General features: G+C 42.8%; 3 protein-coding genes across 6 annotated transcripts; 2 read left to right on the top strand and 1 right to left on the bottom strand.

Moving 5' to 3' along the window:
* Positions 1–385: 385 nt before the first annotated feature.
* LOC108230383 (U2 snRNP-associated SURP domain containing) lies at positions 386–9,180 on the top strand. Of its 4 annotated transcripts, none has more exons than XM_017406510.3 (26): positions 386–538; positions 1,305–1,403; positions 1,510–1,624; positions 1,953–2,077; positions 2,163–2,233; positions 2,336–2,424; positions 2,572–2,607; positions 2,714–2,796; positions 3,010–3,175; positions 3,266–3,477; positions 3,864–3,907; positions 5,409–5,513; positions 5,620–5,686; positions 5,778–5,941; positions 6,027–6,189; positions 6,269–6,348; positions 6,430–6,517; positions 6,620–6,757; positions 7,249–7,438; positions 7,540–7,620; positions 7,730–7,781; positions 7,864–8,011; positions 8,103–8,213; positions 8,297–8,424; positions 8,509–8,685; positions 8,765–9,180. In XM_017406510.3, the coding sequence occupies exons 1-26, from the start codon at positions 497–499 to the stop codon at positions 8,901–8,903; spliced, it is 2,913 nt and encodes a 970-aa protein (XP_017261999.1). In that variant the 5' UTR covers positions 386–496; the 3' UTR covers positions 8,904–9,180. The 4 variants fall into 4 exon arrangements, with proteins under 4 accessions (XP_017261999.1, XP_017261998.1, XP_037829025.1 ...); XM_017406509.3 differs by having other exon boundaries at positions 8,506–8,685; XM_037973097.1 differs by lacking the exon at positions 2,572–2,607 and having other exon boundaries at positions 8,506–8,685.
* An 88-nt stretch (positions 9,181–9,268) lies between these two features.
* On the bottom strand, positions 9,269–27,020 carry acad11 (acyl-CoA dehydrogenase family, member 11). The gene is made up of 20 exons (XM_017406513.3): positions 26,806–27,020; positions 26,617–26,716; positions 24,821–24,946; positions 24,463–24,624; positions 24,156–24,320; positions 23,931–24,072; positions 23,687–23,811; positions 22,926–23,032; positions 22,571–22,682; positions 22,135–22,212; positions 21,638–21,776; positions 21,210–21,317; positions 19,961–20,059; positions 11,281–11,347; positions 10,798–10,883; positions 10,601–10,672; positions 10,280–10,434; positions 10,054–10,170; positions 9,839–9,948; positions 9,269–9,764 (listed from the first exon to the last, which is right to left on the bottom strand). The coding sequence occupies exons 1-20, from the start codon at positions 26,925–26,927 to the stop codon at positions 9,650–9,652; spliced, it is 2,307 nt and encodes a 768-aa protein (XP_017262002.1). The 5' UTR covers positions 26,928–27,020; the 3' UTR covers positions 9,269–9,649.
* Positions 13,056–17,518, top strand: ackr4b (atypical chemokine receptor 4b). Its single transcript, XM_017406514.3, has 2 exons — positions 13,056–13,351; positions 15,033–17,518. Exon 2 carries the CDS (start codon positions 15,038–15,040, stop codon positions 16,151–16,153), a length of 1,116 nt encoding a protein of 371 aa, XP_017262003.1. The 5' UTR covers positions 13,056–13,351; positions 15,033–15,037; the 3' UTR covers positions 16,154–17,518.
* Positions 27,021–27,076: the final 56 nt, after the last annotated feature.

Below are 27,076 nucleotides of genomic sequence, written 5' to 3'. Positions count from 1 at the left end.
ACTGCCTCGGGATTTAAAATTAACTACTGCCAGCAAAAAGATTTAGAGCACCACCTGCTGGTGAAGTCCTGCATAAACACGATGATAGATAGATAGATAGATAGATAGATAGATAGATAGATAGATAGATAGATAGATAGATATTCACCACCTATGTGGACTTATTGTTCTAGATAGTCTTTATCTAATTTATTGTCCATCTATGTGGACTTATTGGCCTAAAAAGCCTTTTTAGCACCGACTTTCCCTCACTTCTGCATGCGCACATACAACAATATATCTTTGCAAATTATTATTATTTTTATTATGAGTTGTTGCACCTTTCAAATAGTTGCTTTAGTCGCTTTTTTAGATCCACGTTAACAAAGCCTGAATGATTCTTTTCGCAAGCGGGATCCATCACGGACTCGGTGATCGACTGCGCCGCCTGCAGCTTCCACTTAGCCCCCATCATTTCAGCCGGGATCGACTTTTCAGTTTAGTTTTTCACAGAAAGATGGCGGACCGGACGCCTGGCTCTCAAAAAGCTAGCGCAAAGGTGAATTTTGCCGTTCGCTCCGGCTTCAGTTAAGCTGTTTTTAATCTAGTTAAAACCATGTTAAATGTTGCATCCATGAGAAACTTCGATTTTTTTACGTGCTAGCACGTACGGGAGAACAGAGCCACGAGTGTGCGCAACGATGTTAGCAAAGCGGCGCCGCGGCCAGGTTAGCTTGGCTAAGCTAACAAATTAGCCGCCGTAACCACCTTGGGTTTGATAAATCTGTATTTAACCGAGCACCCGATAAGGATAGATGTTACATCCAGAGCATGGGTTTTTGTTGTTGGATATGTGAGTTTATAAGGACTCAATTTAATATTTGGATTGCATATTCTGACGTTATGTCAAAACTAGCCTCATTAGGCTCGGCGTGATGTTTGAGTCCGTGGCGCTTCATCTCAGACACAGACCTGTTAGGCCTCTGTTTGGTTTTAGGTCCATCCGACACGTAGCAGAAAGTATGCTGTCAAATGCAACTCGGGGAATGTTAACTAATCATCTGGGCAGTGATTGCAAGCTTTTAACCCGCGCTAATAGCTTGGAGTGTAGCGAATAGCAGTTCTGTAAATCGTGACCTGTCAGTGTTGCTGTGTTACATTCAGGGACTGTTATGTTGTCGCTACCCGGGGGGAAAAATGAATAAATAACGAGGTTTGCTACACTTATGAGTCGTGTGTGTGATTACTGAATGTGTTGATGCAGACAAAGAGACAGTTTTTTTGTTGTTATTGAAAGCCCAGTTTCTCTGTGTTTACATCGGCAGGCGCTGCTCGAGAGCAAACTCAAATCTTTCAGCATCGGGAAAATGGCAGTGGCCAAAAGAACCCTGAGCAAGAAGGAGCAAGATGAAATCAAGAAAAAGGCAAGCTTCTTATTCGATATCATTTCAATTTACCAATCCCATCTGGCCTGCTGTGGAGAGTATCATTTGTATTCACCCCCTTTCTGTTGGATGTTTCTGCTTTCAGGAAGACGAGCGGGCGGCAGCAGAGATTTATGAAGAGTTTCTTGCTGCTTTTGAAGGAGGCACAGAGGGCAAAGTCAAGACTTTTGTCCGTGGGGGGATTGCAAATGCTACAAAGGGTAAAACATTTGCTCTTAATTAGATACTCCTTGTAATAGTTTGGATAACTACCTGCACTACTGATATGAAACACATCAACCCTTTCATGCAACTTAGCATTTTTTAAATTGGTCTAATTTTTTATTGTATTAAAATTGGTTTTACCAGATATAAAGAAACAACATTCCAGTATTTTATACGCCTACCTGCTGTTTTTTTTCTAAACTCCAAAGCACTAAGATATGATAAGGCACAAAAACAGTCCACACAATCCTCTGACATAAAATAAAAGCTTAATTATGTTGTTTGGAGGTAAGTTTAAAGCCAGGATATTGTTTCTCTTTTTAGAAGAAGCAGCTGCTGATGAAAAGAGAGGAAAGCTATACAAGCCCAGATCACGCTTTGAGACCCCAGCAAAAAGCATCCTGCCTTTGGAGACGCCGTCTCAGTTTTTACCATTAGACAAAAGAAATGTAAGTACTGTCAAAGTCAGGAAGTAGTACCAACTGCTGCTGCGCTCGTCTGCTTGTTATTAATGTTCCTTTACTCGTGTTTCAGACTGTGAAGAAAACTAGTGAAAAAGAAAAGAAGAAGAGCAACTTGGAGCTCTTCAAAGAAGAACTTAAACAGTAAGATTTCTTATATGTTGAGAAAATGTTGTTTCACCTTTAAACAGCTGTATGTAGTTGTTTTATTTAACTGTATTATGTGATTTTATTTTATTTTTTCAGGATCCAGGAAGAGAGGAACGAAAGGCACAAGATGAAAGGACGTGTCAGTCGTTTCGAACCTCTGCCCGGCATGGAGGGCAGGCGCTCATGTCAGTACATTTAAGTCACATAGACGTCTTTCTTGTACTAACTCGTCCCAAAATGTTCCTGCCCAGCACGTCTTAACACCACTCCCTGCCCCTTCATCCTCCCTTTACCCTGAAACAAAATTTATACTGCTTTTCTGCTTCTTTTAGCGGATGGTTCTTCAAGAAGAAACCGTCCGTCCAGTGGTAATTTTGACTTAATACAGTGACCGTGAATATCTTCAACCAAAAAAAAAGAAACAAGCAGTTGTCGTACCAGGCAGCAACAGGAAACTCTTTTCTGTGTCTGCAGTTTTGGATGACAGCGCCCCAGGTTCCCATGATGTCGGAGACCCTTCCACTACTAACTTGTATCTTGGAAACATCAACCCACAGGTAACTTTTTATCTAAATATATATTGATGTGAAAGAACGAGACAAGAATAAGGTAGCTTTGCTGTGAAAACATGAACCTGACTTGTAGCTTTGCTTGTGTTATAAATCCTACAAATTGTACTTCTTCTGCCCTAAATTATAAGTCAGAATGTTGTGCAAAAAAATCATTATCCCTGCACTGAAATCATTTTTTTTTCTCTAAAATCCTTATAGATGAATGAGGAGATGTTGTGTCAGGAGTTTGGCCGTTATGGCCCTCTAGCCAGTGTGAAAATCATGTGGCCCCGGACGGATGAGGAGAGAGCTCGGGAGAGGAATTGTGGCTTTGTGGCCTTCATGAACAGGAGAGATGCTGAGCGAGCGCTCAAGAACCTAAATGGTAAATCTTTTGTTAAATAAGTTACCCGTCGCTCCTCCCTTCTCCGCCTTTTATGCCTACATATTCTGTATGTGTTTCTTGGGATTCCAGGGAAAATGATAATGAACTTTGAGATGAAATTGGGGTGGGGCAAAGGTGTGCCCATTCCACCACATCCCATCTATATTCCTCCTTCTATGATGGAGCATACTCTCCCACCGCCTCCCTCTGGCCTACCGTTCAACGCCCAGCCCAGAGAGAGGCTAAAAAACCCAAATGCTCCCCTGCTTCCTCCACCGAAGAACAAGGAGGAGTTTGAGAAGGTAATTCAATACGTTTGTCAAAGATTACATGGAATCTGGCATTGATATTTTTAAAATTGTGCTGGTAAGATGTTTGGTATGAGCAGTCAGTACAGGTTTCATTCTTAGTCTAAGTTTTAGATTTATTGTCACGTTGAAAGAGTTTTATTAGCTGCTGTGTATTTAAAATTGTGGATATAATGAAATGTTAGCCTGTGTTATAGATAGGTGTTTATGGGTAATGTGGTAAAGTATCATGGGTTTTTGGCCTTTAGTAGAACTGGCAGCAGTAAAAGAAAGTTGTTGTCTCTATGCACTTTGAAATGCATTTTTTATATTTTTCACTTGTTGCCTTTTTAACAATACTCACATTCTATGTTTATTATCTGATGTGACTTCATATACAGACTCTGTCGCAAGCCATAGTCAAAGTGGTTATCCCAACAGAAAGGTACATGTTTTATTTTTTTTGAAATTGGTGTTCAAACTTAGAAAGACATAAAAAAAAAACCATCCCATAATGAAGTTAAAAGCTTGATCGGTTGATCACTGCATGCTACAGGGGGCTGATCAGTGTGGTTGAGCAATGGTTGAGGCAACTGTACACCGTTTTCATACTTTTACATAGAGAAATACTGACATGTGCTCCTTCATGTCCCACCATTTATAATTTCCTTAAACATGTAGTAAATATTACTATAGAGCTGAATAAATCCTGTTTAGTTTCAAAAATCATCACTTTCACAGTTTTAACTTCATAAAATCATTTGTTGCTCTTCTTCAGTGACTTTGCTACATACACGGTCTGCTGATTTTAGGTCTGTAGTTATGGAACCCATCTCTCTGGCCATTGCTCACTCAGACCGTCTCCCCCCTTGGCCTCTGTCACTCTATGGCGAGCTCAGTAAATCTGGCCCTTTCCAACCAAACAAATCTGCTAGAACTAGTCTAAATATGACCTTTGACATTGGCCTTGGTGAGCAGCACAAGTTGAACTGTCTGCAGCAGCGAGGGACCTGAAAAGCATCATGGGATGGATTGGGAAAGTATACAGAATTTTACCCCGTCATTGGTACGATCGGCTCCAATACAAGTAAATGTTCTCTGTGTTGTCAAATGAAAGACATCCTTTTGTCTTGTTGGCCACTTTAGGCTGATTGTGTGTAACCTGCAGCACATATTTCCCTTAAAATGGTCACAGAAGAGTTTTAGAGAGCCCACCATATTCAGTCAGGACCAAGTTCACAGCAGATAATCTTTATCAGGCCAAGAATCCTGTACTGTTTGTTTAGTCAGAATGAGTGGGAAATAAGAGGCATTGTACTGACAGAAGCTTCTGTCAATGCAATGTCTTTTTAAAGCTCCCCACCTGTTTTTCCACTCCTAAATACAGTTGGATTTGTTTCTCCTTTCTGTGAAATATTTTATGTAAAACAATCTGATGGAAATGGGTTTTAGGTGCAATGTAATTAAAATCTGTTGCACTGAAGCCTCAAAGGAACACAGGCATGACATTTGTACCAGATTGCTCACAATTAAAATTAATAAAAAGAACTATTAGCTTGGGAAGATTTTTTTAGATCAATCATAATCATTATTTTATTTTAAAAATGTAAATATTAATGTTTAGATTGACTTAAAAACAGTCAGTTTTGCTTAATTTATTCCTGGTGCAGTGACACTAACATAGGCCTGTTTCAATAATACTTTAGTACTAAACGGATATTATTGTAAATCTTAAGTGGTTGTTTTTTGCAAGCTGTAGTATTACTGTGACAGCACTTTTTGTATATAAAATCAAAGGACACGTAGCTAATTTAAAGTAAAATGTGTCATCTGTTATGGCTGTCCAACCGCCAGGCATAAATTAAGCGTTAATAAGTAGGCTGGAAGTAGTGCTGAGCAGTCTGTCCAGTCTGAATCTGTTTGCTTTAACTGTGTCTTTCTTGTAGGAATTTGCTCTCTCTCATCCACCGCATGATCGAATTTGTGGTGCGTGAAGGCCCGATGTTTGAAGCCATGGTCATGAACCGAGAAATCAACAATCCGATGTACAGGTCCGTTCAGTCGCACACCGGGGAATTATACAAGCTTTCTCAACCTGGTGATGAAGTACCGTCTCTGTAGACGTCAGTGGTTGTGATCGTTTTTCTTTCCTTTCAGATTTTTATTTGACAACCAGAGCCCGGCACATGTATATTACCGTTGGAAACTCTACACTATACTACAGGTTAGTTGGGTGTTTTGGGGAAAAGGCTTCAGTTAAATGTGTCATAAAACATAACTTTGAGATTATTAAAAATGCCGTCTTTCTTGCTCAGGGTGAAACACCAGCCAAATGGCGAACAGAGGACTTTAGAATGTTTAAAAATGGCTCTTTGTGGCGTCCGCCGCCCCTTAATCCATACCTTCATGGTCCTTACGATGATGGAGAGGAAGGGGAGGAGGAGGACGAGGCCAACAAGAAAGGCTGCTTGAAAGAAGAGTAAGATCACGCCTTTATGATAAATGGTTGATGATGATTTACTTTTGGTAATAAACTGCTGTTTAACGTTTTCTCCTCCCATCAGGGAGCGGGACAAATTGGAGGAGATGCTTCGAGGGTTGACTCCTCGGAGGGGCGACATTGCCGAGGCCATGCTGTTTTGTCTGAACCACGCTGAAGCAGCTGAAGAGATTGTCGAGTGCGTCACGGAGTCTCTCTCCATCCTAAAGACGCCTTTACCAAAAAAGGTAAGGCCAAACCCACTTTTCCAGTTCATCGAACATTCCTCAGAAGCACCAACTCACGTGTTGCTTTTTAATGTTTCAGATTGCGCGGTTGTATCTAGTTTCTGATGTGCTCTACAACTCTTCTGCCAAAGTAACCAATGCGTCTTACTACAGAAAATAGTAAGTTGTTTACTTTTGGTTGGACCAGATTACCGTTTTGTCTCATGAATCACTCAGTGACTCTGTCCTTGTTCTCACTAGTTTTGAGACAAAGCTCTGCCAGATTTTCTCAGATCTCAACGCCACATACAAGGCAATCCAGGGGCACCTCCAGAGTGAGAACTTTAAGGTATGAATCCTCACTGGAGCTTTATAAACTGGAACGATGATAGAGCGAGAGGCTCAGATTACTCAGCTCTCCGTGTTGTACTTTTTTTTCCCCGTTTTGTAGCAAAGGGTGATGTCGTGTTTCCGGGCGTGGGAAGACTGGGCCGTGTACCCTGATCCTTTCCTCATCAAGCTGCAGAACATCTTCCTGGGTCTTGTTAACCTCTCCTCAGAAAAGGAGGTCCCAAGTGTCGTTCCAGAGGTAAATGGAGCGCTCCTTTCCCAAATTATTATGTTCAAACTTCTCACTTGTCCTACTTCAGTTTAGGTAAATACCAGTTTCATGGTATTAGAACCAGCAAATTTAAACTGTATGACATGACACTGTTTTCATTTAAACAGTTATTTTAATTTTGTTCACATCTGGTATGTAGCCAGCAGATGTCGCTGGTGTGCTACTTCCTGTCCACAAACAGCATCAGAGCAGCCGACAGTGTGTTTGGATGTTGCAGTTGGTTATTGCGAAAGTTGCCACACACATTTACGCCTGTTGATGCATTTGGGAAGAAAGAAAAATGATGTTCGAGCCACATTGTTCAGATTTTTATTAGTTTAAAACATAATTGAAAACTGTATGACTTATTTAAAATTTGTGCTGCTTTGTGTTTGTCGATCCCTTAAAATCTCAGTAAAACATTTTGAAGTTTGTGGTCGTAACGATACAAAATGATGCACTGCGTGTGTCTGTGTCAGCCGGAGCCTGCAGAAGACCTCGACGGGGCTCCTTTTGGTGAATATGTGGACGGCACGCCGCTGGAGGATGTAGACGGTGTGCCCATCGATGCAAGGGCCCTGGATGGGGCACCAATCGACGGGGCCCCTCTGGATGACTTGGATGGAGTTCCCATTAAGCAGATGGAAGATGACATTGATGGAATACCTTGTGAGTCACAGATTTTACATTTGAAGCTGTTGTTTCTAACAGTGGGATGTCTAAGTGCATTTCTGTAACCCTAAACCACCTGTTCTTCTGGACGGTTGCAGTTGATCAGTCAAAGGAGGCAACATTCAAGGTAGCACCGTCAAAATGGGAAGCAGTGGATGAGGCAGAGCTGGAGGCTCAAGGTAAGAAAAGAATGTCATTGTAATGTTTGGAAACTCATTTTGTGCTCAAGTTGCGTAATAGTTGTGTTAAATTGTGTTTGACTGGGTGATTCTTCCATTTACTCCTCAGCTGTAACGACCTCCAAATGGGAAATATTCGAGCAACCAGAAGAATCCAAAAAGTGAGTTATTTATTTTGCATTTCAACAACATTGGTCTGTAAAGTCTTCCGAGCACATTTTAATTGATTGACTGCTTTCGTAGGGATGAGGAGGACAGCGATGATGACGACAGGAGCCCTCGCTCAGACGATAACCAGAGCTACTCCAACCCCATCAGAGACGATTCGGACATGAAGGCCAAGATGTCTGAAATGAATGAGGAGAAACGCAGCAAGCTCAGAGAGATTGAGGTTCCTTGCTGTTACTTATCTGCTCTTAGTTGATCATGGTGGATTACTGTATTTCATCGTTTTACTGAATCTATTTTTGTTTTTCTAACAGGTTAAAGTCATGAAGTTCCAGGATGAATTGGAGTCTGGGAAAAGACCCAAGAAGCCCGGTCAGAGCATTCAGGAGCAGGTGGAGCACTACAGGGACAAACTATTACAGAAGGTGCTGCATCGAGTCCATTTCACCACAGCTGCAATCTAATTACTATGACAAAAGAGTAACTTCTTTTGTTGCTTTTTTTAAAGGAGAAAGAAAAGGAGAAACTAGAACGGGAGAAAGAGAGGGAGAAAAAAGAAAAGGAGAAAGCCGAGACACGGTTAAAAGAGCTGAAGAAGGAAAAGGAGAAGGATGACACCCCGACACGGAAGGAGAGGTGAGGCCGCGCCCCTCGAGGCCTAAAAGAGTGGCTTTTAATTTAGATGTCGTCTGACACATGTTGGTCCTCTTTGCTCAGCAGGAAGCGACATCACAGCGGGTCTCCCAGTCCCACGAGGAGTAGCAGCAGACGAGGCCGGTCCACCTCGCCTCGCTCTGAAAGGTCGGAACGCTCCGATCGGTCTTACTCTAAAGACACATCTTCCCGCGCGTCCCACAAAGATTCCCCTCGATCCAGCAACAAAAAATCATCCAAGAGGTGAGACCGGCTGACTTATTTATCATCCACTTCCAAGATTCAAGTAAAACGATTATGTAATTAATTTTTATCCCACTAGATCTCCATCTTCACCTCGCACACCTAAACGATCGAAGAGGTCGCGGTCCAGAACGCCCAAGAAATCAACAAAGAAGTCCCGCTCCAGATCAAGGTCTCCTCACAGATCTCACAAAAAGTCAAAGAAGAGCAAACACTGACATCGTTCTCCACCAGTCTTGAAAACCGGCCCCTCGTCCCTCCAGTCTCTGCACCCTGATGGAGAAAACCTGGACTGACTGGCAGTTTAAGATCTTCGCCCAAACGCTAATGTCAAGACAAGAAGACGAGTGGGGTGGGGGGGGGGTGTTGCATGGGTTGCCATCTGGTTTATCAAATAGATGGGGGCCAGTGATGTTTTATATTGTAAAAAGGAAAAAAAAAAAAAAGTGCTTGAGTGTCCTATTTCCCCTCCCAGTGGAATTCATCCATGTGGTAGACCACACATGTATAGAGTGTGAGGACGAGTCTTACATTCATGCTGTCAATTTCTGTTTTTGTAGTTCACATTAAAAAGAATTCCTAATAAGCATGTTTCTTATTTTTATTAATTTAGTCTTAATTTTAACTTCCTGATGAACAGAATTTGTTTACAAAAAAGCCACAGAGGTATCAGTGCAGCTACAGGGACTCATGGATTAAAAGTGTTTCAGTAAAAAAAACATTACACTGTAATTCAGTCATTCAAAGGGTCAGAAAACCAATTTGGGCCTTAGCATGAAGAAAGCAGTCTATGCCGACATTCATTTGATTAAACATATTAATCTCTGTTCGCTCATTTAGTAACTATTTTCATTTCAAATTCAGGGTTTAAATATTGATACCATTCCAATTAGAGAAGGCAAACTGCCCTTTTTCTTTTTAACCAATCAACAGTTTGATCCCAAATGGCTAAACGTCCACCTGATCACAGCTTAGCCTGCACCCTCCTCAGCTGGTCCTTCAGTTCTAGAGCTGCGACGGAGGAAAGGTGCACTTCATCCGGTCCGTCAGCGATGCGTAAAGTCCGTGCATACGAGTACCTGAAAACGTGATATCAGGAGTTAGATCAGTTAATGTTAATAATTATGTTTGTAGTCAAAACAGACAGACTTACATCTGAGCTAGAGGGAAGTCTCCGGACACCCCTGCACCTCCGTGTACTTGGATGGCGTAGTCCACCACCGTACACACCATCCTGGCTGCTGCCACCTTGATCATGGCGATCTAAGAAAGAGATGGAGAAGGCAGAGGCTCCGCTTGTACTCAGCTGTCCTAACGTAAACATCACTAGACTGAACCAAACAGCAGAGAAACTGTTTCTAGTTTTACCTGCTTGCGAGCGGCGCGGCTGCCCAGCGTATCCAGAGCATGAGCAGCATGGAGAGTCAGCAAGCGGGTTTGCTCTATCATCAGCCGGCACTCTGCTATCCAGTGAGCAACGACTTCCTTTAAACAGACAGCACGAGGCGGAGGGGGTTAAGCTGCGTCTGAAAACGCGTCATCCCACAGCTCTGAAATGAGTCGGAAAGTTTGGCGGAGAATCTGGTTCGCTTACGTGCTGGTAGAGCTTTTTTCCGAACGTCCGCCTGGAAGCGGCTCGCTGGCACAGCAGTTCCAGCGCGAATTCGGCCGAGCCAACACTTCTCATACAGTGGTGCAACCGGCCGGGCCCCAGGCGCTGCTGAGCGATCTCGAAGCCCCTGCCTTCTCCTGGGATTGAAAATGAAACGGCGAGACACGAAGAACGTGGACATGAGACTTTGTTTGGAAAACTCGTTTAAAAAAAATAAATACAGAACAAGACTTAGTATGTTTTTGTCTCAAAAGTCTTACGAATATGAGCAAATCTGTGGAAAAGAAAAATAAGAGCTCTTACCCAGGATAATGTTGGACGTCGGGACACGCACGTTTTCAAAGTGCACCTCAAAGTGGCCACCATGGGCGGCATCTGAGCTCAGAGGTGAGGGAGGAGAAAAACAAAACAGGAAAGCTCAACTTTCACATGTGTGAATAAAAAAATAACAATGTTGCTGGAAAGCAGGAAATGTGTAGACGTGACAAACAGAACCCCACCGTCCTGCCCGAACACGGTGATCGGACGGACGAGCTTCAGGCCCGGAGTGTCCATGGGCACAATGACCATGCTGTGCTGCTCGTGTCTGCGAAACACGATCAGAGTTAAACCTCCGCAGGCGTAAATGATTAAAAGGATGTGTCGAGGTCTTCATCTACTGTAAATTTGATCCGTTTCAAAGCCGATAATGCCGCTGACGACGTGCACTTGGTTTTCTTCCAACAAATCCGGGCGTGTATCAGAACCAAGAACAAAGTGGGTGTGTCTGTTAGTGAGTTTGTTTTCAATAATCTCCAACACGCTTGTGGAGATGAGCGAAATACAGAGCGGGGCCAATTTCTTTGTCAACCGGTTGCGGAAGGATTGGTGTTAAAATTGATTTACATACAGGAAAGTACATGTGTGCAGTAGTCCCTGCACACAAAAAAACCTCATCAATTACAGGAAAGAAACATGTGTCACCTGAGGACTGCTGTACCGACCTGCTGACATCCTCAGAGCTGCTCCTGCACATCACAATGGCCACCTTGCATTTGGAATTGCCGGCACCTGAGAGGGAAAAAAGAAAAAAAATTAGAAATCCCCAGTCCGATCGAGTTCAACCCGCTTCCCAGGGGCACGCCGAAACAATGGAGCCATTAACTTGCCTCAGTGCGGCCTCGTCCTTAACCCATCCCCGACCCGAAAAGTGCTCTCTGAAACGGCGCGTGATGTTCCCCCAGGAAAGTGCTGATCTTGGACGGAGCCGGCGACAGATTAACGGCGGAGATGAGCCGCAGGTTGATTTACGCTTCCTGAGCCGTATTCTTTTGGGTTTGCAGTCGTTATTGGAAGCAGACCGCGTTTGTTTGAGATTAAGTGAAGATTGCTTCTTTTTGTTGATGCAAAAAAAAAGCTGAAAACGGCCACTAGAGGGCAACGTGACGCGGATTATTTGAAAGCAGCATCTCAGACTGGCAGCAGAGGACAGAGGGTTTGATTGGATGGGCTTTGTCTGTTTTATAAAATGTTTCCTCGTTTCCATTTGTTTTGTTGCCATGTTTTCCTCCATGCCTACGCTTTTGTCATTACAGTGTTATGGTTTTTTTTTTTGTTTGTTTTGGCGTATGGTTCATTACATTGGTTTTAGTTTTATTTTCAGTATTATAGTTTTATTTTCAGAAATGAATGTTACTTTTCCGTTGCGTTTCGCACGTCAGAGGAAACTGCCCCAAACGGGCTGAACTGTAAGAAAACAACCAAATTCAGATCCGCTTGAACCTTCCTCAGTTTTATGTCCACTTTAGCTCAAACCCAGAAGACCACATGTACACAAAAGGATGACCAATGCTCTCCCTTCCTGTTTGCCTTTCTGTCCAGCTGGAAAAACCGTCCAGGGGTCAGGGACGTGTGGACAACAGACAGGAACGAGCAGGACGGCGCGAGCGCTTGTGGAAGCATTCGACCAGCTTCTTTCCGCAGATGTTCAGTGTTTCAGATGACTACATTTTCAAAGAAACATTAACAGACTGTTACAACGCTGGCACAAAGAGCGCAAAATTTACACGCACACTCCACCCATAAACCACATCTAGGAAAGCCTGTTTGGCTTGAGGACCGGTTCGATTTCGCCTTGAACCCTAAGTCACAAGGTAAACCCTGCCTTCGTGCCCATACATGCCAGGTGGCCCTGATGGAATGAAAATAAATCTTTCAGATCTTGGTAATCACGCTCAAACATTGTATGTTCTCTATGTTCTCCTTTTTTTTTTTTTTTTCCCCTTCAAAGGAAAGCTTAAAAGACAAGCAATTGCGTCACACTTTAAAAAGTTCGATGGAAAAGAAACGTTGTTTTGAGGAATTCCCTTTGTCTAAAAATATAATAAAATAAAAAGAGGAAACAATGTGGGAAATGAAAAAAGCAAGCTTTTTGAGGAAGTTAGATTAGAGAAAATGATTTTCATACAACAACAAAAACCCTGGAAACTAACTTTGATTTAATTTAATTTAATTTAAAAGCTTGTAAAACAGAACCAGATCTGAACAACGGTAACAGTTGATGTATGAGGCTTATAAACCAATAAAGGCTGCATTACATTCTAATCTAAATAGGCTTTTTGAATAAAAGGAGAGATTATCCATATCAGATGTTATTTTAAATCCTCTTTTTACCCCCCCCAAAAACAAAAAGCAGGACTTAAGGACACTCCCAGCCTGACCTCAGAGAGCACAAGTGGACTATTTGGGGTGGCGGTTTGTGCTTTTCCTTGACAAAATACACAAAAGTCAAATTCATTTGGATTCATCTACACTAGAAACGACACACTCAGAGACGCACGCACCCACACACACACACGCGCGCGAGTGCGATCAGAGCTACGTGGAGAAGGGGCACGCTCGCAGTGCCGGCCGTGAAGGCAGTGGGGGCGGGCCGAGGCAGAGATTAGTCACTTCGGTCCTGGAGAACACACAGTGAGTCTCCTCGGGACACACAGCACCACTCTGGGTGTGCAACCACCAAGGGACAACAATCAACTTTAAAAAAAAAAAACTTCTGAAGTCGGCAGACAGGAGGTAAGAAGGCGTTTTTATTCCAGGAGTTATTCTGTGGATGCCCCGCTGCATTTTCAACATCCTAAACTGATCGGGGTAATTCTGACTCTGGGATTTCACAAAGTTGTTTTGAACATCACAGGTTCACTTTAGGCGTTACACTCAGAGTCAAAGTCCTTCAGTGATTTTTATGATGTTATTACACCTAGAATGAAGGGAGGAGAGGTTTGGCTTGATATTACCTCACAAACAATCCTCGGCTAATGACTTTTCTCCCCATTTAGCTGCTGAATAAACATTTTTAAAAGCAACAATATGATTAAACTCTACCAGCATTACTGTAGGAACTCAACTCTATGCCTAAAAAAGAACTTTTAACTCATTTTTTCTAACGGTAATATATTTTGCAAATGTGACCAAAAATCTAACACATCAATTTTTTTTTTTTTTTTTTTAAATCAGGAAGCCTTTCATTTATATTCCAATTTAAATAATTCATAAATATTCCCTATTTGGGGTGTGACGACTTAAAGTGCTGCACTGAAGGAAAAAAAAAAAGAAAAAAAAAAGACATGTTTTGACCTGTTCCATGTGACACGCAGCTGTTGACAGCGGTGAATTCTTGACATTTTTCTGAATGTTCCGATGAACATCTGTTTCAGTAAAACGCTACTCCTCCCAATCCAGGGATTATGGCTCATTATATAACAGCCCTGGATTCTTTTCATAGAAGACAACAAGTGCTCTCAGCCAAATTGATCCGGAGATGCAAAATATTTCATGCAAAACGTCTCACCCCGAAGGTCTACCCTCAGTTGCGTGGGGCGTTTCGCTGCTGGACGCTGCAGGTTTCGGCAGATTAGAGACGAGGAATTACAAACGGGCTTTAAAGGCGGCATTTCTCTAAACAAAGAATATCTGTGTGGAACGGCAAGCGCGCCTGAACGCCCCGTCTGCAGCGAGCGAGTCCGACCTAAAGCCTCACATCAATGGGACGTCCTGTTGAAGCGGCGCATGCCACAGTCCAGTTAAACCAACATCCTGGATTTTAATCTGGCAAGAGACGGGGGCCCTTTTTTTTCTTTTTTTTTTTCTGAATGTCAGCCTGATCCCTCTCTCTGCACATTCTTTCCTATCAAACTCAACTTGTTTCTGCAGCCGGTACTATAGGAATGATCAAAAGTAGTACGACAAAAGTTGGGTGGGGAAAAATGCTCAAAGCTGTAAAAGTGTTTATTTACATACGTATAGTTGACCTTATCAGTTCACAGAATGACAGATTTATTAGGAATACTGATATTATCTTCCCCCCTGTGATGTAAGCCTTAATAAATCATTTCTCACGTGGATCACCTAACACCCCACAGCTTACATACCAACTGAAGTCAAAAAGGTCATTAGAAGCTCTCCAAGTCTGCCTTTTCTTCTCCCTGCCCTCCTAAGAGTTTTGTTTACTGGTTCCATTCAAGCTCACACGTAGTTCAGACAAACGGGACTTCAGCCTTCAGGGAAACCGTGCAGGGGAGAGTCCTTTGAAAACCAACAGAAACAGAATTCCCCTTTCCTGTTTCTTTGTAAACTCTCCCCCCAGAACATTTGCATGAGAAGAACAGACTGATGGGGTTTGTTGTTTGTTGCTTTTTGACCCATTTAAAAGAAAACAAATGTTTCTCTAAAGTTGACCCTTTTTTTTCCTGTGCAGGAAACATGGACGTCTTCCTTGAGAGCTCTGAAGAGGATTTCACATCAAATGAAAGCTATGACTACTTCTTTGAGCACAGCGTCTGTGACAAAGAGGAAGTGCGATTTTTTGGTGGCATCTTCCTCCCGATCATCTACGCCCTGGCTCTGGTGGTGGGCCTGGCTGGGAACGCCCTGGTCGTGGTGGTCTACGTGTCACGGCTGAGACTTCGGACCCTGACGGATATGTGCATCCTCAACCTGGCGATATCGGACCTGCTGCTTCTCTTCACGCTGCCCTTCTGGGCTGCCGACGCCGTCCACGGCTGGAATCTGGGCGTGCCAGCCTGCAAGGTCACCTCCTTCCTCTACAGCACCAACTTCAGCTGCGGCATGCTGCTGCTGGCGTGCATCAGCGTGGACCGCTACCGAGCTGTAGCCAAAAGCTCAACTGGCAGAAGCGGGAAAGGCCAGCGGGCGAAGAGACTGTGGATCCTGGTTTGTGTCGGACTGTGGACTTTAGCCAGCTTCCTTGGCCTTCCTGAGCTCATCTTCTCCACAGTGAAGACCTCCAATCACAGGATGGGCTGCACCTCAGTCTACCCGCAAAGCATGGCACAGCCTGCGAAGGCTTCCCTGGAGCTGCTGGAGGTGATCCTTCGATTTCTTCTGCCGTTCCTGGTCATGGTGGTGTGCTACTGCCTGGTAGGGCGGGCGCTGAGCAAGGCCGCCGGGGTGCAGAGAGAGCAGAAGTGGCGCGCCCTGCGGGTCCTCCTGGCCGTGGTGGCCGTGTTCCTGCTCACCCAGCTGCCCTACAACGTGGTGAAGCTGTGCCGAGCGATGGACATCATCTACCACCTGGTCACCAACTGCGGCGTCAGCAAGCGCCTGGACCGCGCCGTCCAGGTGACGGAGAGCCTGGCACTCAGCCACGCCTGCATCAACCCCGTCCTCTACGCCTTCATCGGGTCCTCCTTCCGAGGACACGTCCTCAGAACTGCTAAGTACCTCGGACAGCGACTCGGAAGACACTCGAAGCGAGTCAACAAGGAGCCCGCGGTGGAGATCGCACTCCACGCACCCAGTGAGGTCCAGTCCCAGTCTGGTTCCGAAGACCAGGACACCACCACCTTCACTATCTAAGAGCCTAGCATGTATCTACTGTAAGCACTTCTATAAAACTCCTGTCTGTAGACTTGATATCTATTTACACACTTTTACTATCACATAACAATAGATGCCAACAGTTGCACATAATAGAACTGTGGGTAAAAAAGTATGTAAAGTGACTTTTTATGCACTAAGCTATGTATTTTGTATAAATTATGTATTTTCTTTAATAAAAGAGCAAAGTCGTCAGGGATATGCACGTTTGAATGAAATCCAGATGAATCCGAAGCTCCGTTTTATCGCTTCGGGTTTTTCACAAGAAATCCAAATTGACTTTACAATCTCTGCGCTGGATTCCAGCAGATCATCTGCATCTCATTTCATCACATCCCGCGGTTCCGTGTTGGGATGACGGATGGCTGCATCGCGCAGTGGGTGACCCATTGAGTGGAAAAACACTTGGCAGGCAAAGACAGGACGGCTCACAGCGGGAAGGGGCCCTCTGCACTATCAGAGTAGTAAACAGCAAAGCTGCGTGCTCCTCGGAGGAGCTTAAAGCATAGCTGTTGTTTTTGCTCCTCTCATCTTTGTTTGTTTCGATAATTTAGGCTCGTAAAAAAGAGGATGATTTGTAGTAAAAAGCTGCCTTGAGATCACGATTTCACATCATTTGGTGCCATCGTAGCATTACGGCAAACTAAAGCCGTCTGATACACTCAGCCCATTAAATGTTGGCTCGGCGTATTGAATGGCCGCATTCCAACAGTTAACAGTTTGTTCAAGCCTCCTCACACTCAAACAACGAGGGCTCGGCTTATTTTGGCAAACCATCCCAACTAGATCCACCGCAGATACGTCCTATTAAACGCTTTACACAATATAAACTGGCTACCAATTTTAATTTTACACGCAGTCGGCCTGATTTCCCTCTGATGCTACACACCGGGGGCTTCTCTCACTGTAAAAACAACCATTTCAGAATGACTTTAACTGGAAGTAAGACATGACAGGGCAAAAAATTAGGTTGCACAGCTAAGAATCTTAAGAATTTCTGCAGGAGTCCAGATAACGGGGGTCATCTGAAAGTCTTATCTCAAACCTAAAGTGTCTTTTTTTTAAACAGCTTGAAACTGAGATCAAAACACAGCTGTGAGGTATAAAAAAGGCAGACTGATTCCAAAAGTGTGCTAACTTTATGGGAGGTGCAGGTTCGCACTAACGAATCATTAAAATCTGCCGGGATGGCGTGCATTTTCTCTATGGTTTCTACCAGATAATGTTCTCAAACAATAAATGCTCATGTAATTTTTTGCAATTAGTCTTTTTTTTTAAAATAACTGTCAAGACATGTCTTTACTTTATGCACCTGTATGATTCCACTAAAAGCTTTGAATAACAGTCCCAGTGTTTTGCTTGTGTGAGTGCGGATGCAAATGCGAACACCCCTAAAGCACGGAGATGAAAAACAAAACCAAATGAAACAAAACAGCAGGTCTGGGAGTAATTTTAGTGCATCGTCATGCCCAGGGGACGGATTTATATAGTTTCCACGCCGCAGAGCTGCACTGGAAGTGTCTGTACAACTTTCCATTTAGAAACCACATCTTGGCGACAAACAGCTTTGGAGGAAATAGTAAATGTAAAGAAAGAAAGAAAAAAAAACCTGCATTATAATGTGGTGCAGGTTTATTCCAGGCAATCTGGTAAGTTTAGATGGGTAGTGGTCAGTTGGGAGTGAAGCTAAGCTGGAGAGTGTAATGCTGAAAATTAAAAATTCTGATTTTGGTAATCCTGGTAAAGTTTTTTTATTCCGTAACATTCTAAAAATGCAGCGTTCTGCCTCGGTCTTCCTGGTTTGCTTCCAAGGAAATGGTCCTAATTAAAAGATTTTAAGGCTTTCTGAAGGTCTTTTCTTTACACTCTGGCTTCAGTTTGTGTACCTGACCTTTGTCAGAAGAAATGCTTTTTTGTTGAACCTATAAATCATTCGGGCATGAAAAGGCTCTTAAACTCAACGAGCCCGTGTTGTGTCGACAAACGCGAAAGCCACCAAAGAACCTCTTGGAAATGGAATCTTTCAGCTCTTTGTGACTTTCAGATTGCCACAAAGAGACATTTTGGTTTCTGTTCTGTAGTTTAAAGAGCTATTAGCTATAAACTTGACATAAGGTTGACGATCTTGTGTGTCAGGGCTTTGCTGACATGACTTTCAGGTACAGCTCATCAGCTGTAAATACGTTTGAGGCATGACCCTTTTCTCTTGTGCTCCAGCTGTCCACTCGGCCCGTTTTTAATCAAACACTGAACAATATGCCCTCATGGTCAGATACAAGAACTGGTTTTTTAAAAAAAGCAGCCAAAAGTTCCAAGAAAAGCATTGAAAGACATTTAGAAACCCCAAATTGATTAGGACCACTTTCAAAGAATACAAGAACGTCGGACTTCTTGGAAGAAAAATCTAAAATTAATTTGGGGTGGTTTAAAACTCCTGCACAGTACTTTGTATGTTTTTTTTTAATATTTGCACATTTTCTTGTAAAAGCTTCCAAATGTCTTAGATTACTGGGAAACACCCATAGCTGGCAGTTTACATCTGATTACTGGAAAGAATGAGTTCACCACAGCAACAATACCCTCGGACATATTCAGTTAGCACCACGCAGTCCAGTTTCTCTTCTCTTTCAGACTCTTTGACACAATGAGGCTGGATATTGTGACTCATAAGAGAGTAAAAGAAAAAAACAATTGGAATAACAGCTTTGTATAAAAAATAAAAAAAAAACTCAGGTCACAGAAAGCTTGAAAATGGCCATCAACACACCCACGTTCTTTCCAAGCGAAATGATATATTTCTGCTGGCAGAGGACGTTTTCACAACTCCAGAGGAATCTTTCCATTGTTGGAAATCTATTTTCCGAGGAGGAGGACAAACGTTGAGGACGACTTTGACCACAGATGTGTGACAGACGAAAACCGCGAGCCGCCGAGCGACACGACATAAAACCGTCAGGTTCGGCGTGAGCACAGCGGAGGATCTTTGAATTTACTGGAACCGAAAGTTTAAACAAGAAAAACTCCAGCCATGATTTATGGATTTTTAACTGCAACTCAAGGATTTTAAGGGTTTTTTTTAGGACAAAATAAATATATAGAAATCAAGCTCTTAATTAGAGCTAAATAAAGACGAATCAAACTACATCATTACCCAAAAAGAATGATTGAAATTTTATTTTGTTTTGAAATAAACAATAAAGGACAATAAAGCTTTGAGGTCCTTTTTAATCTGCTGTTAAAATAGCATTTAACTGATTGTTTTTTTGCTTTATTGAGCAACTTGCATCACTTCCGATGACTCACTCGGGAGGTAAAATGTCAGTTGTGGTGATGCTGTGATTATCTACTGGGGTTGGAATCCATGACCTTATCCTGGTTCAGTCTCTGGTCAAATTAAAGCCTTATTTTTTCAGAATAAAATAGAGTCAAGATCTGCAGGGCCATTAAAACATCTGTAGGTTATATAATGCTTATTATGAGTCATCGGAGCTTTTTATTGCCCATGTGTTAGCAGTTTGGATTAGCATGCTTCTCTTCAGGGCTTTACTACCTTAACAACCATTTAAAGAAAACAAAAAAAAAACATTTTTTTAGGTATATCCTCAACCTATAAAACCTCAGTTTATGGGTTTGTTTCACTTAGAAAATACTCCAAGGCTAGTTTATTTAACTCAAATAAAACTACTTGTTGACAGTTAACCTCTCGGAGGACATTTTGGGTCCTAAACGGGCCAAAAAATTCCTCAGCGTTTAGGATTACCGGTAGGTGACGTTAAATGAACTCACCGCTGCTCCACCACTTTTTGCCATTTATGACGTAGCTGTCCCCATCCCTGCGAAGGCTGCACTCCATGTTGGCTGCGTCACTGGAGGCAACATCAGGCTCTGAGGAAGAGAGAACAGCATGTTTATCGTCTAAAATAACTCATACAGCTATATTAACATAAATAGAGTAAAACTGCAACATTTTGAGTTCATAAACAGTGGATGAGTCTTAAAGTCAGACATACACACTGTTCTGCATCATCCATTGGATTACATGAACAAACTGCTGACAAAAGACACCCCCCTCCTGATTCACTCCCCACCGCCAAAAAAGCAGGACTAATGTGTTTACAAAAACCAGAGGGATGTTCGCACTGTAATCACCTCTGGCAACGGCGTGTTGTTTCCAGGCAAAACGAGGAGCAAAAAGGGGCACAGAACAGGGAGAAATTACTCGTACGAACTTGTGTTTGCTGCTGCTGGCAGGTAACAGTTTCAAACATGAATTTCAACAGCCTCGGTAACAGGCACGCCAAGTCCGATCGGACTGGTTTCGAACCTGCAGTCGTCACTGAGACGCACAGCAGACACATCTCAAGAGGGATGAGCTCCAGCACGCGGGTGGAAAACCTGCAGACTTGCTCCAGATTTGGTATCCGATCGGAAAGCTCAGCGACTGATTTTTACGTATCTGTAAAACGTTTGACAAGATGGTGTTTATTCCACATAAACAAAGCCACGCTGTTTTGATTCCAACAGGAAGACTAAACATCCGGTCTCCGACATTTATCTGTTGCTTCTGTTTGATTTTGCATTCTGTGCAATCGGTGAAGTCGTGGAGTTTCATCAAAAACTGCACAGAGCTGGTCGTGCACTCGGTGTATGTTACCATTATGATCAGCAGCTTATAAAGGGAGCAAGTAACCTACAAATAGAAGAGGCTAAATCCTACATTTCTGAGATAATGCTTGATAAAAAAGGCAACACCTAGTCCCGACAGGACAGATCTTTCAACAGGGGAGATGCTTGGTTAATTGTTGCGGTGGGAATGTTTTTAACAGATGTTTTATTTTATTTATTTATTCCAAGAAACTGAGACAATAAAACATGTTAATGGAAACCCTGCTGCATATCAGCTCAGTAGGTGGTCCTTAAAAGTGGCTCAGAAAGCATTTGATTAGAGATCGTTACATCTACGTGGCTTTCTTCTAACTCTAGATAATTTGTGTTTTTTTTTCCCCTCTATTTTGTGACAAGCTCGTAAAATTACCCGTCATGCAGAAGCAGGAACGGATTTCTCCTCTCAGCAGAGGCTCCAGCCACTTCTTCTTCTGTTCCTCTGTGCCAAACATGTGGAGAATCTCCATGTTCCCTGTGTCTGAAAAAAAAACAAAAAACATGCATTGTTATTTCATCATTTTTGGTAGATTTTATAAAACATTTGAGCTTGATGCCTTGAGATTTGCATGTTTTAATAAGAAAATTGCCTTTTATCATAAAGAAAATCAACAAAATTATATAGATATTTCAAATTAAGAACAAAAGTGTGACATTTGAAGAGAATTTTACACAAGAAACTATAATGAATTTGCAAAGTGCTGGACCGCATCTTTAAAGACTGTTGTGCAACTAAAAGAAAAAGGCAAATTATTGCGCCCAAATGGCGTCAGAATCTGACACCGCGTCTGGCTGTTCCACCTGGAGCACTGCAGTTGAAGACTTCCGCAGTAAACAGGCAGCGTCCGGTTTCTTCTGCGATGTAGGCGTAATCCACCTGAGTGAGTCCACTGATCGCAGGCAGGAACAGGTTCCACAGGCCCGCCCGCCTGGCTTTCATCTGGGCACGCAGATAAAAGAAACACGGGAGTCACTTCTGCCAAACAGATATTAGCGACGCCGGGCTGAGCTTCATAAATTATATCAAAACAAACTCAGACAAAAATAACAGTCGCCCTGTTGTAGCAGGAAAACAAAAATGTGCCTTTCGAATCGATGATAATGGCTCGTAATGTGGGATGAGTCATAGAGGAGATAAATATAAAGTAATGAGGGAACTGAATCTGTTGGAAAGAGTTCTAAGGAATATTAACACGTGACCACATTTTCACTTTGTCCTTTTATTTATATATATTTATTGGCAAAGAAGAGTGCTTTTTATGTTTTAATAAAGAAAATACAAAAATATTCCTATATACCTTTAGGTCCTCTATGATTTGGGGCGTGATCCACTTCTGCGGAGACTGAGCGTGTTTAATGTAGTACTCTTCAACTTCCTGGTGAAAAAAAACACAATTTATCACTTATCAAACAATAATGACAAGGTAGGGATTCCATGTTTAATTCTCTCACAATCTGTATCAGAGAAAATGTAAAAATAAGATTGATTTAGTACAATCTGAGGTTCCCCCCCCTTTTTCTGATGCACCCAATTCTTTCACAGAATAAAGCAGTGAAAATCCTATGATGTTCGGCCAATTGGGATGATTCTGCATGCAACATAATTCACTCCACAGACTCGTTTATTTCTTCACTCTAATTAACAAATCTGGAGTGCATGGATGTCAAGTCCTGTCACGATCAAGCTCGACGTCCATCAGAGCATACAAATCTCTTCTGTTCCCGAGCACTGACCTGCTGAGCAGGAAACACGTTCTGTCGGATGAAGTCTTTGACCTGCCGGAGAACAGCCTGGCCTTTAGCTGTCTGAAGGAACAGACCGTCTTTTGTTGGACCGGTGAGGGGCCTGGGCACGAAACACATCTGCAATGTTTAAAGCCGCCAGGATGTGTTGGAAGCAACAGCTGGATGCCAAATTCCAGCGCCTGCTGGCTCAAAGTTCGAGTCCGCCGATGGACTTAATCAGTTTCGTGACTCAAAACAACAATAAATCCTGATAACAGCCTCTTAACGCCAGTGATCGGGCAGCTTATTTCACAATGCATTTGGTGGACTGCTAAACAATAATCCACTCATAACTGCAATTAACCTTTTTGCGAGATGCAAGGCTATTTTAGCCAGAGGCTCCACGTTCTCGCCGAACTCATTGGCGTTGGGCGCGCTGGCATTTCCCTGCAGGTAACGAGCGTGGATCCCCTAGTAACAGAAGAAAACAAAAGAGAAAAAAAAAAATCACCATATCTACACGCTGCTGGAAATCTCAAGTAATGTTACTAAATGTTACAGGGATAGTCCAGATCTTTAGAAGTGGGATTCTGTGGAAAGGTTATGAGCCGTTAACATCATACCTGTTGTAGATGGCTCTTTGAACGACCTCAGTTTGGAATTCTGACCAGAGCTAACAACTCGTCTGAGCAGAACCCAAACCAAAGTGGACCACTATCATCTTAACACAACTCCAACCACAAAAATGACATACTTGTTCATGCAAGTTCTACCGTTACACCATTGTCATTTTTCCATTACACGTCTTCCAGCAGAAATATGATATTCTTCAGAAAGTGCCCTGGGTTTCACCAGAAGCACTACAGATAGCTGCTGCTGCTGATATCCAGCCACAGATGTGTAAGTAAATAGCTGTGTGATGTAAAATTGACCTCGGCGTACATGGCAGCAATCCACTTCGGCGTCCTGGCCCTGCTCACGTCAGCCATGAGCTCACCAGTTCAGTCAGAATTAAACTATTTGTCCAAACTGAGGCAATCCGAAGAGTTACTTACAACAGGACAGATAACCTTTCGACGGCACCCCGCCTAAAAAAGAACTGAAGTATCCTTTCAAAGTAGAAACCTGAGCAATTGCAGCCATTTTAAAGACGGACAGAGCCAAGTAGAAATTCAGCTGTGGCACAGAAGCAAGCGGGATTCCCCGACATCTGCAGTAAATGGAGAGGAGATCGTCGGCAGCTGGGATACCTGCACAGCGAGAAATTAATATCCGCAACATAAATATGTAAGAAATTAAAGCAACTGGACCGCAGATGTTAAAAAGCAGCGTTCAGTTCTGTTCCATTTCCACTGAAAGCCGATGTTACCGTCTATTCCCTGCAAGCTGCCAACTGTTTTGGTGACGTGGAGACTCGCGGGCACGTATTGAGGCATGAGGAAGTAGGCGAGATCTACCAGCGGGTTCCCCGTGGTGGACAGCTCCCAGTCAAGCACTGCTATCACTCGGGCCTTTGGAAAACAACACACACCCTGTGAAGTAAGTGCCGAAAAATGCAGCACTGGGGTAAGAGTCCTGCTCTTGGAAGTTGTACCTCTGTTGGGTGGAATATCAAGTTATCCAGCCGGAAATCTCCATGGACAAGCCTGACCTCTTCGTCTTTCTCAGGCAAATTGCTCATCAGCCAATCGGACAGCTCGTTCATGGCAGGGATGTCTCGGTGGGCTGCTGCCGTGTACTGCCTCGTCCAGACAGACACCTTCGAAGACGAAACCACATTTCTGACTTTTTTACGATTCAGACAAATTTTCTAAATTTAATTTAAATTTAAAAAAAAAAAAAGGCATCAAGTTTTTGTTGTTTGTTTTTTTAACTTTTTGAGTATAAATGTGTTGCCTAACTTGTCTCTTGCAGTACTGAGGCCCTTTTCCAAAGCCTTCGAGCTGCAGTGATGCCAAGTCCAGAGAATGCAGCTTCGCCAACACTTCCACCGCAGCCACATACACAGCAGTTCTCTCTGCTGGGCTCAGGCCAGGGAGCTGGAGATCTCTGAATAAACGACCCTGGTCAGAAGAAAGCAGATAAACAACAGTGGCTTTTAAAGAAAATCAATCTTCCATTGGAAAATAAATCATTGTGTTGACGCAAAGTAAAATATCTTTAAATATCTGGGAATCTTGTGGTCATAAACATTTAAACCACAGACATAACATATATGTGAGCTGTGGGAACCGATTTGCCTCGAATTTACGAACTTACCTGCACGTGACCCATCAAGTAGAACTCTGTTCCGATAACTTCAACATCGGAGCAGAACAAGAGGGGCTGAGGGACGGGGAAACCAGCGGAGAAAAGGGCCTTCTGCACCTGATACTCCCTGTCCAACTGCACACAAAACATCCTGCTCACACCTGGGTGATCGGAAACAACCCTAAATACATGGTCGAACCCACCGAGGCTACTCAAGTTTGGTTTTGAGGGTTAATCTTGGGAAACTGTTTTGTGAAATATTAGTTTAATGCAAATACGTGTTGACAGTGTCAAAGCAAAGTCAATTTGTTACGATTGCGTCGAGCAAGTTGATGTAATCGTATCTGCTGATAGCAGGTCAAAGATCAGTCTAGTGGCTGTCATGTCATCAGTCAGAAGGCTAAGCTTCTTGAATCCCTAACAAAAAGGCGTTTCACAGATGTGATAGTTTTGCTATATACGGTAATTCCCAAGCCAGAAATAAATGTATACATTTTGACTTCACATGGGAATTCTTTTAAGTAACTATCTTTTTAAATAAATAAAAATATCTTTTAGAACAATCATTTCACTTTAGAGCTGGTTTTAACTACTTCTACAATTAAAATTAAACTGTATAAGCTTTCTAAAGTATGTTCTTATTTAAACTGGTTGATTTAAACTTCTTTTTAAATTGTCAGAAACCTAATTAGATTGTTAAAATATTTAGCAGAACACATATTATAAATATTTTCTCATCATCCTGGGACCTATGATTCAGCAGGAACTCAAGCCCTGAACAAAAACTTCAGTTCACCTTTTTTATTTTCTCCTTACCTTAATGACTGGGATAGCTCTCAGCCACTGGTACACCCCGTCTGCTAACCACAAATTCAAACTTAAAGAGCCACAGCCGTGCAGCGGATGAGCGTGTGAGCCGGTGTGATGCAAATAAACTCCATACGGAGATGCTGGTGGACCCCAGGTCAGTCGGAGAGCACGTCCAGGTGGCCGTGCAAATGCACGACATCCGGCAAGCAAACTCCTTCAAATTCCTTGGCATTCACATTGATAATGACCTCAGTTGGCAAACACAAGTGAACAGCGTCCTCACTTCCTCCGCAGACTCTGGTTGTTTGGTGTTTGTACAGATATTCTCTCTTTTTTTTTTTTTTACAAAGCAACAATTGAGTCCATTTTAAGGTATGGCATTGCATGCTGGTTTGGTAACCTAACTGTAAAATCAAAAGCTCAGATTTGAACTCTGATTAAGACAGCAGGTAAGATTATGGGTACGACGGCTCCTCTAACTCAGACTGTATTTGAACAGATCCCTCTCATCTTCTACACTCTGAGTATGTCTTACATTCAGTAAGACGTAGGTACAGAGAAAGACACTATAAGCGGAGCGTGACATGAGCAGCAAGTGAAGCTGTCTAGATAACCAATTCCTAATTAATTAGTTTAGCTCTTCAATGAGGTATTCAGAGGTTGGAGGATCATGTATTGCAGAGGGGTTTATTTTAATGCTTTTATTAATTTATTAATGTATTTATTAACCTTGTGATGTTATGATTGAGCGCAATGTGTCTGTACAGTGTAACCCCTCTGTCCAAGGCAAATTTCTCCCAAGGAAGACAAATAAAGAGATTTTGACTTGACTTTTGACTGTAATTCTGTTGTGTTGCTGCCCCCTGCTGGACAAAGGCTGCAACAACGCCAAACGTAGCTGCAGGTTTCTCTGCAACAATGTTGTGTTTGAAGCCATTAAATGGTTGCAAAAAAAGTCGTTACCACTTGAAGACGCATTAATGGTGAAAGCTTACCTTGTGAGACCAAGGCAGCAGCTTACCCGGAGGTTGCTTCCTGAGAACATACCTGTCCGAGGGGGTCTCAACGAGAAAGGTTGGGTTCGACTGACCAAGACTGGAAGATAGCATGTTTTCAGTTTAGCTTTACAGAGGATTAATTTGGACAATTTATTTAGAAAAAATAAGTCAGCTTTAGCTACTTACACGTACTGCTTGACAGTTAGCGTGTCGTTATTTGACACCCGCGACCTGGCAGACAGGTACTTTTGAAGATTACTAACACTGAATTTGTGCTGTGGTCGCACAGGAGTTGTCACCTCTTCCATGTTTGTCTGGATTAATCATTGCACGGCATTCGTGAGGCAGCTGACAAAGCAAACTTTTCCTATTAGCGATTTGTTTGTCGAACCTATAGATATAAAGTACTTAGACGCCGCCATGACTGTCTCGGGGATACGTCAACGCGTAGGCGTCA

This window comes from Kryptolebias marmoratus, linkage group LG21 (assembly GCF_001649575.2).
Source record: "Kryptolebias marmoratus isolate JLee-2015 linkage group LG21, ASM164957v2, whole genome shotgun sequence".
Classification (NCBI taxonomy): domain Eukaryota; kingdom Metazoa; phylum Chordata; class Actinopteri; order Cyprinodontiformes; family Rivulidae; genus Kryptolebias; species Kryptolebias marmoratus.
Note: the sequence above shows the minus strand (reverse complement) of the source record. Positions and strands in the feature narration are given on the sequence as shown.

Bases quoted from the DNA above. Each gene is read 5' to 3' on its own strand.
- ackr4b (XM_017406514.3), top strand. From the start codon at position 15,038: ATGGACGTCTTCCTTGAGAGCTCTGAAGAGGATTTCACATCAAATGAA.
- acad11 (XM_017406513.3), bottom strand. From the start codon at position 26,927: ATGGAAGAGGTGACAACTCCTGTGCGACCACAGCACAAATTCAGTGTT. The intron at 24,321-24,462 runs GTTAGGCAACAC...TCGTCTTCGAAG, and splicing joins CTCAGTACTGCAAGAGACAA to GTGTCTGTCTGGACGAGGCA. The intron at 10,171-10,279 runs GTAAGCGAACCA...GTCTGTTTAAAG, and splicing joins GAAAAAAGCTCTACCAGCAC to GAAGTCGTTGCTCACTGGAT.
- LOC108230383 (XM_017406509.3), top strand. From the start codon at position 497: ATGGCGGACCGGACGCCTGGCTCTCAAAAAGCTAGCGCAAAG. The intron at 3,908-5,408 runs GTACATGTTTTA...TCTTTCTTGTAG, and splicing joins GTGGTTATCCCAACAGAAAG to GAATTTGCTCTCTCTCATCC. The intron at 6,758-7,248 runs GTAAATGGAGCG...TGTCTGTGTCAG, and splicing joins TCCCAAGTGTCGTTCCAGAG to CCGGAGCCTGCAGAAGACCT.